This window comes from Salmo salar, chromosome ssa28, assembly GCF_905237065.1.
Source record: "Salmo salar chromosome ssa28, Ssal_v3.1, whole genome shotgun sequence".
Classification (NCBI taxonomy): Eukaryota; Metazoa; Chordata; class Actinopteri; order Salmoniformes; family Salmonidae; genus Salmo; species Salmo salar.
Window position 1 is genome coordinate 19,750,531 of NC_059469.1, and position 9,714 is coordinate 19,760,244.

The 9,714-nt window shown below is 44.5% G+C and overlaps 1 protein-coding gene across 1 annotated transcript; it reads left to right on the forward strand.

The window, feature by feature from the left end:
- Window positions 1–7,261: 7,261 nt before the first annotated feature.
- Window positions 7,262–9,714, forward strand: LOC106589654 (proteasome subunit beta type-1-B). The gene is made up of 6 exons (XM_014179894.2): window positions 7,262–7,522; window positions 7,908–8,015; window positions 8,463–8,544; window positions 8,692–8,821; window positions 8,975–9,081; window positions 9,370–9,714. The coding sequence occupies exons 1-6, from the start codon at window positions 7,422–7,424 to the stop codon at window positions 9,553–9,555; spliced, it is 714 nt and encodes a 237-aa protein (XP_014035369.1). The 5' UTR covers window positions 7,262–7,421; the 3' UTR covers window positions 9,556–9,714.

Here is a 9,714-nt window from a genome sequence, read left to right on the forward strand (position 1 = left end):
AGTGTGTGGTAAATCACGTTAGTTTTTGTGCCTATGTCATAAAAATTTAACAAATAACACCACTGCATTCCACTACTTTGACCCTAACTGAACCTGGTCCCGTGCGGCTCAGTTGGTGTTTGCAACGCCAGGGTTGTGGGTTTGATTCCCACGGGGGACCAGTACGAAATATAAAGTATGTAATGTGTGCATTCACTACTGTAACTTGCTCTGGATAAGAGCGTCTGCTAAATGACAAAAAAATATTTAAAAAATGTACACCAGGCCGATGGGCTGGGAGGAAATGACTCTTTCGTTCAACATACGTTGTAATTCCTGACACCACAACATCTATTTCTGTGATTTACGTTCCTTTTCTGCGGTACAGTTGATAACCATGGCAATGAATGCTAAGAAGCCAACCTTACTGAAGCACAAATTGTATCACTCTGTATTGGCCTAGACCCGAAGGTCTACTACTCACCCTTGACTCATCATCCTCTACTCTCTTTGCTGCCTCAGCATACAACACCTTCTGTTCTACTCAGAATCTCCCTCCTGCACACTGCTACAAAATGACCATGAGCTTGGTATCTGAAACACCTTAGTGGGTTCGGCACAAAAGCTCTCACAGCATAACTGACATATCCTAACATGACTTTGTCAGGTAAAGACTCCGCTTTAAAACTCAAAAGGCAGACAGTGTCTTCTCAGTTTCACCACACTCACCACCGGGTCTGCGTCGCACCCAACAGCAGGTGTCACAGACACAGGGAATCTTCCATTTCAGTTGCTCCACCTCAACACTTAACACCACCCCAGTAATCCCTCCTTTCCAAGGCGCCCTGCTCCAGAGAGCAAAGCAACACACATCTTCCCTCTGCCCTCAGCACCTCTCCTTCTTCCTCACTGTCTATAACCACGTCTATCCATTAACCACGCTCATACCACACCTTCATCCACTGTATTGTTTGCAGAACACGCACTGGTGGCCTTTCTCCAATACCCAACTTCTGTTCCTTAGCCCAAATTACTAGTCTGGCTATCTCTGGCCTCTCCATCCTCACAAAACGTGGGCTACTCTGCATCTGAGTACTGCCTTTCAAATTGTGTTGCATTATGGGGATAAAACATTTCCGACTTGCGCCTTCAAGTCAACTGCAAGTTTCTCCAGTTGCTCTTCACCAACTTCATCCTGCAGCCATCACCTGCATTGTGGGAGGTTCAATTGTCAACAAATCATTAGGGTGTTTTTGTTTGACTCACACAAACGTGACCAAAGAGGTAACTGAAACAAGAAACAACTTTGCCTCAATACATGTATACAGTGGATATGTACAAATTAATGTGATGTGAGGCTCTCTCACCAATTGTTTGTACAATATACACACCTATATTTTCAGTTTGTGAGTGTATGATATGGGGGTTGGAGACATGTTTATTTTGACATTATAAAGAACAACTATTATAAACAATGGCAACACTACCATGTTGCACTGAGCCTTGCTGTTGGAAAACCACATCAGTGTCCAACTTTCGGCTGTCGTAAATACACCTCCCCGACTTCACTCTTCGACTTTCATCTACAGTTGGTTGCTTTTGCCTTACCATTCAAACGAGCCCAGAAACAGAAAGGGCACATTCTATGTTACAGACGACTTTAAAGGCAAGGCAAGACTGACTCATCTGCAAATCACCTTGCATCATAAATAACTACTCAATATTATTTGTAGATCAGTCAGTCAGTCACAATTAACCCAAGATACATCATGGTCTTGATGATCTCAAACACGGCTAACGACACAGCAGCCCAAGCAGCCATGCAAAACGGTCTTGAGTGTCAACAAATGTGGCAACAAATCTTCCCAATTAGCTGTTCGCTTTCCATACATCCACTTGTGTTGATCAATGACGGCAAATGAGGGTGTTGAAAACAAAAGTGGCATAATTCTTACACTCTGACGCTCATTTGATGTGGCAAGGCTTGAAAACTATTACGGAATACAAAGGGAAACCCAGCTGCGAGCTGCCCAGTGAAGCGAGCCTACCAGATGAGCTAAATGCCTTCAGTATTCACTTCGAGGCAAGCAACACTGAAGCAGGCATGAGTGCATCAGCTGTTCCAGATGACTGTGTGATCACGCTCTCCAGGTCAACATTCACAAAGCCGCGAGGCCAGACCGATTACCAGGACATGTACTCAAAGCATGCGCGGACAAACTGGCAAGTGTCTTCACTGACATTTTCAACCTCTCCCTGACCGAGTCTGTAATACCTACATGTTTCAAAAAGACCACCATAGTCCCTGTGCCCAAGAAAGCAAAGGTAACCTGACTAAATGATTACCGACCCGTAGCACTCGTCGGAAGTCATGAAGTACTTTGGAAAGGCTGGTCATGGCTAACATCAACACCATCATGCTGGAAACCCTAGACCTACTCCAATTCGCATAGTGCCCCAACAGATCCACAGATGATGCAATCTCAATTGCACTCCACACTGCCCTTTCCCACCTGGACAAAAGGAACACCTATGTGAGAATGCTGTTCATTGACTACAGCTCAGCGTTCAACACCATAGTACCCACAAACCTCATCACTAAGCTAAGAACCCTGGGACTAAACACATCCCTCTGCAACTGGATCCTGGACTTCCTGACGGGCCGCCCCCAGGTTGTAAGGGTAGGCAACAACACATCTGCCACGCTGATCATCAATACTGGGGCCCCTCAGGGGTGCGTGCTTAGTCCCCTCCTGTACTCACTGTTCACCTACGAATGCGTGGCCAAGCACGACTCCAACACCATCATTAAGTTTGCTGACGACACAACAGTGGTAGGCCTGATCACTGACAACAATGAGACAGTCTATAGGGAGGAGGTCAGAGACCTGGAAGTGTGGTGCCAGGACTACAACCTCTCCCTCAATGTGAACAAGACAAAGAGCTGATCGTGGGCTACAGGAAAAGAAGCGCTGAACAGGACCCCATTAACATCGACGGGGCTGAAGTGGAGCGGGTCGAGAGTTTCACGCTCCATGGTGTCCACAACACTAACAAACTATCGTTGTCCAAACACACCAAAACAGTTGTGAAGAGGGCACGACAACACATTTTCCCCCTCAGGAGACTGAAAAGATTTGGCATGGGTCCCCAGATCCTCATGAGGTTCTACAGGTACACCATCGAGAGCATCCTGATCGGTTGCATCACCACCTGGTATGGCAACTGCTCGGCATCTGACCGTAAGGCACTACAGAGGGTAGTGCATATGCCCCAGTACATCACTGGGGCCTAGTTTCCTGACATCCATGACCTATATGCTAGGCATTGTCAGATGAAGTCCCAAATGATGAAGTCCCAAAAAATTGTCATGGCCACCTCGATTATTTACAATGACACCCCCACCCTTTGTTTTTTTATCATGCTGCTACTCGCTGTTTATTATATAGGCATAGTCACTTTACAAATTACCTCAACTAACCTGTACCCCCGCACATTGACTCGGTACCGGTACCCCCTCTATATAGCCTCACTATTGTTTTATAATTTTCTTATGTTACTTTTTGATTTTATTAAACATTTTTACTTTAGTTTATTTACTAAATATTTTCTTAACTCTATTTCTTGAACTGCATTGTTGTCTAAGGCCTTGTAAGTAAGCATTTCACAGTAAGGTTGTTGGATTTGGCGCATGTGACAAATAACATTTGATTTGATTTAGTAATTAGTAGGATTCTGTGTTTTCCCAAGCAAGTGATTGCTTTTGATAAACATGCTTTATCTGCCTTTCCAATTAAAACTAGTTTGAAAATGTACACATTTATTTTATGGAAAAGAGCCTTGTTTTTATTTATTTTTACCCCTTTTTTGTCCCCAATTTCATGGTATCCAATTGGTAGTAGTTACAGTCTTGTCTCATCGCTGCAACTCCTGTACAGACTCGGGAGAGGCGAAGGTCGAGAGCCATGCGTCCTCGGAAACACAACCCAACCAAGCCACACTGCTTCTTGACACAATGCCCATCCAACCCGGAAGCCAGCCGCACCAATGTGTCGGAGGAAACACCGTACACCTGGCAACCTGGTCAGCGTGCACTGCACCCGGCCCGCCACAGGAGTCACTAGTGCGCGATGAGACAAGGATACCCCTGCCGTCCAAACCCTCCCTAACCCGGACGACGCTGGGCCATTTGTGCGCCGCCCCATGGGCCTCCCAGTCGCGGCCGGCTGCGACAGAGCCTGGACTCAAACCCAGAATCTCTGGTGGCACAGCTAGGACTGCGATGCAGTGCCTTAGACCACTGCGCCACCCGGGAGGCCCGAAAAGAGCCTTGTTGACAACATGACCGAGCTGCTCAAATTACTGTTAATCATGTGGCATCATGTTGTGGGGGTGCTTTGCTGCAGGAGGGACTGGTGCACTTCACAAAATAGATGGCATCATGAGGCAGGAAAATTATGTGGATATATTGAAGCAACATCTCAAGACAGTCAGGAAGTTAAAGCTTGGTCGCAAATGGGTCTTCCAAATTGACAATGACGCCAAGCATACTTCCAAAGTTGTGGCAAAATGGCTTAAGGACAACAAAGTCAAGGTATTGAAGTAGCCATCACAAAGCCCTGACCTCAATTCCATAGAAAATGTGTGGGCAGAACTGAAAAAGTGTGGGCGAGCAAGGAAGCCTACAAACCTGACTCAGTTACACCAGCTCTGTAAGGAGGAATGGGCCACCTGCTGGGTGAATGGAGAAAAATAAGAAAGTCTGTCATCCTGTTGTTTTTTGATAAAGAGCACTTACCTACGAATGTGAAGCTTGGTTATGTAAGATACGCTGTAAGAGCTTTCGTCCCCCAAACCACTGCAGTGTAAAAATTGTCAAGGATTTGTCCATGTTTCAAGTGTGTGCAGACGGACGGAGTATACTGAAGAACAATGTACAGCAAGACAACGGTGTTTCAATTGTGATGGGAATCATGAGTTCCTGGAGTGCCCTGTAAGGGTGAAGGACATTGAGATGGCTAAAGTTAGAGCGGTCAATCGAATCTCCTATGCGGAGGCGATTTAAACAAGTGACACTCGTGAAAATATGGTAATGGATGGACCACAGCCTGAAGAAATGTTTGCTGGCATTCAAAATAAAATAAATTGTTATTGGTCACATACACATATTTAGCAGATGTTATTGCGGGTGTCGCAAAATGCTTGTGTTCCTAGCTCCAACAGTGCAGTAGTATCTAACAATTCACAACAATACAAAAATCTAAAAGTAAAAGAATGGAATTAAGAAATATATAAATATTAGGACGAGCAATGTCAGAGTGGCATTGACTTAATACAGTAGAATACAATACATTATATACATATGAGATGAGTAAAGCAGTATGTAAACATTATTAAAGTGACTAGTGTTCCATTATTAAAATGGCCAGTGATTCCATGTCTTTGTATATGGGGCAGCAGCCGCTAAGGTGCAGGGTTGAGTAGCTGGGTGGTAGCCGGCTTGTGATGGGTATTTAACAGTCTGATGGTCTTGAGATAGAAGCTGTTTTTCAGCCTCTCGGTCCCAGCTTTGATGCCCCTATACTGACCTCGCCTTCTGGATGATAGCGGGGTGAACAGGCCGGGGCTCGGGTGGTTGATGTCCTTGATAATCTTTTTGGCCTTTCTGTGACATCGGGTGCTGTTGGTGTTCTGGAGGGCAGGCAGTGTACCCCGGTGATGCGTTGGGCAGACCGTACCACCCTCTGGAGAGCCCTGTGGTTGCAGGTGGTGCAGTTGCCGTACCAGGCGGTGATACAGCCCGACAGGATGCTCTCAATTGTGCATCTGTAAAAGTTTCTGAGGGTCTTCGGGGCCAAGCCGAATTTCTTCAGCCGCTGTTGCGCCTTCTTCACCACACTGTCTGTGTGGGTGGACCATTTCAGATTGTCAGTGATGTGTACGCCGAGGAACTTGAAGCTTTCCACCTTCTCCACTTCGGTCCCGTCGATGTGGATTGTGGCGTGCTCCCTCTGCTGTTTCCTGAAGTCCACGATCAGCTCCTTCATTTTGTTGTCGTTGAGGGAGAGGTTATTTTCCTGGCACCACTCCGCCAGGGCCTTCACTTCCTCCCTGTAGGCTGTTTCGTCATTGTTGGTAATCAGACCTACTACTGTTGTGTCGTCTGCAAACTTGATGATTGAGTTGGAGGTGTGCATGGCCACGCAGTCATGGGTAAACAGGGAGTACAGGAGGGGGCTGAGCACGCACCGTTATGGGGCCCCAGTGTTGAGGATCAACGAAGTGGAGGTGTTGTTTCCTACCTTCACCACTGGGGGCTGCCCATCAGGAAGTCCAGCACCCAGTTGCACAGGGTGGCGTTCAGACCCAGGTCCCCGAGCTTAATGATGAGCTTGGAGGGTACTATGGTGTTGAAGACTGAGCTATAATCAATGAACAGCATTCTGACGTTGGTATTCCTCTTGTCCCGATGGAATAGGGCAGTGTGCAGTGCGATGGCGATTGCATTGTCTGTGGATCTATTGGAGTGGTAAGCAAATTGAAGTTGGTCTCAGGTGTCAGGTAAGGTAGAGGTAATATGATCTTTAACTAGCCTCTCAAGCACTTCATGATGACAGAAGTGAGTGCTACAGGGCGATAGTAATTTAGTTCAGTTACGTTTGCTTTCTTTGGTACAGGAACAATGGTGGACATCTTGCAGCAAGTGGAGACAGCAGACTGGGATAGGGAGAGATTGAACAGGTCTGTTAATACTCCAGCCAGCTGGTCTGCGCATGCTCTGAGGACGTGGCTAGGGATGCGGTCGGGGCTTTGTGAGGGTTAACACGCTTAAATGTCTTACTCATGTCGGCCACAGAGAACGAGAGCCCACAGTCCTTGGGAGCGGGCCGCATCGGTGGCACAGTGTTATCCTGGCGGGCAAAGAAGGTGTTTAGCTTGTCTGTGAAGTAAAAAAAAGTAAAAGAAACTGGACATTATTTTGTCTGTGGCATTAAAGTTTTTGGAAGGATTTTACATCTGAAGACTTGCAAGGGGTACTGGCACTGGAAGACGGCCTGCAGTCCCAGGCTCCCCTTGAGCCTGTGTAGGGATCAGCTCTGTTTTATTTTTAACCGAAAAGTTGTTTGATTAGATTTTTTGGGGTAGTAGTTGAGTAGTTTTTTTTGTTTAAGTTTTTTGTGAATTTTGTTTCTATGCCGCACACTAAATTGTGTGAACGACAATATACAGAAGAAGAAGAATGTTGAGTTGACACCCATGTTCTGGTAGCTAGTTGAGTTGCATTTACCCATGACTCCAGCCAGAAGGTGGTAGGAAAGACACATTTTTGTTTTGCAGGTTGTTGAAGAAGAAGCATATCCGTTCGCCATATTGCAGTGATACAGCGATATTTCCCACTTGTCTTTGGGAAGCTGAAGACTTTGCGTTTCCTTGTTAACACAATGTTTGCGACACAAGTTTATGGAGATAATGGGAAAATGAAGGAATATCACTATACTGGACCAGTAGAGCACCGATTCTCTCCATATTCATTTAACGGAGGGTAAGCATCAATATCCAACTAGCTAGCTAGCAAATGTTAGCAAGTTAACGTTACCTAGCTAATGCTGTTGTGCAGTTAGAACGGACAGTGACTGAATATAAGTTAAGTGTCTGACTAAATGTGTCCATGAAGCAAAAAACTAACACTTAACTAATCGAGATCACTTTTAGCTAGTTACGTGAACAACAGACTTCGCTAGCTACATGTTTGGTTTCGATTTCAGTTAGCTAATTAGCATACGTTAACTATTATCTGACGCTAACAGTAGTTAGACTAGTTTCTTTATAGCTAGCTACTTATGCCACGGAGCTGATTAATGTTTTGCCAAGACGAACTTGTTTGTAAGGGAGCCTCAAAGTCTTAACAGTTTTTATTGTGCTTCCAGGACTGTGCTTGCTGTTGCCGGTGAAGACTTTGCCGTTGTGGCCTCAGACACCCGTCTGAGTGAAGGCTATTCAATCCACAGCCGTGACTCTCCAAAATGCTACAAGTTGTAAGTCAAGTACACACTACTGTATTTCCAAGGATGAGCGAAGGCACATTGTCAGATGGTGTGGTTTAACTCCACTAACTGGCTCACTATTTCTACGTTTAAACAGGCAGTCAAATTCGCCTCAAATCTTTTCACAAATTGGTCTTTTGACCTATCAGATCAGTTCTGAAAGAGCTTGCTGTGAAAATATCGGATGTGATTGGTCAAAATAGCAATTAGAGGGGAAAATATAATTAATTGGGCTGCCTGTCTAAACACAGCCTAAGTGACTCATCAATGTGTTATGTATTGACACAGATGAGAATATCTAAATGCAGTCTTGGTAAAACTAAATAATTTGAAATGGTGGAAATGGATTCTGCTTGTGAGCATCATAATACATTGGATGTAAATCAATATTCAATCACTAAATGCTGTTACTAATACAGTTTGTTTCATTTATCACAGGACAGATACAACTGTCATAGGATGCAGTGGATTCCATGGAGATTGCTTGACCCTTACTAAAATCATTGATGCAAGATTAAAGGTGAGATCATCTTGGGCTTGAGACTCAGTTTCACTTACATTCATAAATGTTACTTTAAAAATATTTTTCTAAGTTGAAAGTTATGGAATACTTCTGTACACTAAGTTAGCATTTGTAAATGTTTCATCTTCAAACAAATATTTGTAGATGTACAAGCACTCCAACAACAAATGCATGACAAGTGGAGCAATCGCGGCCATGCTGTCAACAATCCTGTACGGTAGAAGATTCTTCCCCTACTACGTTTACAACATCATCGGTGGCTTGGATGAGGAGGGTATGTCTCCTACTCTATTTCTGTTATTACTATAATCATAATGCTTGGTTCTTTTTGTGTAAGTTATTCACTGCATGTTTATTTTTATTTTATCCACTTCTAGTCCAATATGTATTACTCTCCTAACTGATTTGGATTGTTTTTGCTTTTCAGGTAAAGGAGCTGTTTATAGTTTTGACCCAGTGGGATCCTATCAGAGAGACACATACAAAGCTGGAGGCTCAGCGAGTGCTATGCTGCAACCTCTGCTTGACAACCAGGTAAAGAAACAAAGGGGCATAAGTTCAGCATCACTACCTTTTAAGGGCTTTGTTCCCCCTGAAGCGCCTCTGTCCAATGGATTGTACTGCAATCCGACAGCACAATATGACTTGAATGTTTCTATGTTTTAAATTTAAAAAAAAAAAATAATGTATTATTTGGCGGTTTCAAGGCAACTCTAGACATTCTAGTGGCCTAATCGATAGTGTATTGGTTCGGAACAAACCAGTTCTTGGTTTCTGTATAGCCCCTTATCGTCTTTGTCTTTATTCTTAATTTACAATCAGATTGGATTCAAGAACATGGAGGGTGTGCAGCACCTGCCCCTGAGCCAGGAGAAGGCTGTGCAGCTGGTCAAAGATGTCTTCATCTCTGCTGCTGAGAGAGATGTGTACACCGGGGACGCCCTCAGGATCTGCATAGTCACCAAGGATGGCATCAAAGAAGAGACATTCCCTCTCAGGAAGGACTGAACAACCTTTTCCCTGCCGCTGTCAACCTCCCACTTTTGTCTGTATTTTTCATATTTTGGACCTATCTCCTGCTTTTTACATTCTTGCTGAAGAACGATGTTCCCTGTAGTTCATTTTGTCAGTGTCCATTTTTATTAAACATTAAATGTTGAAAATGTA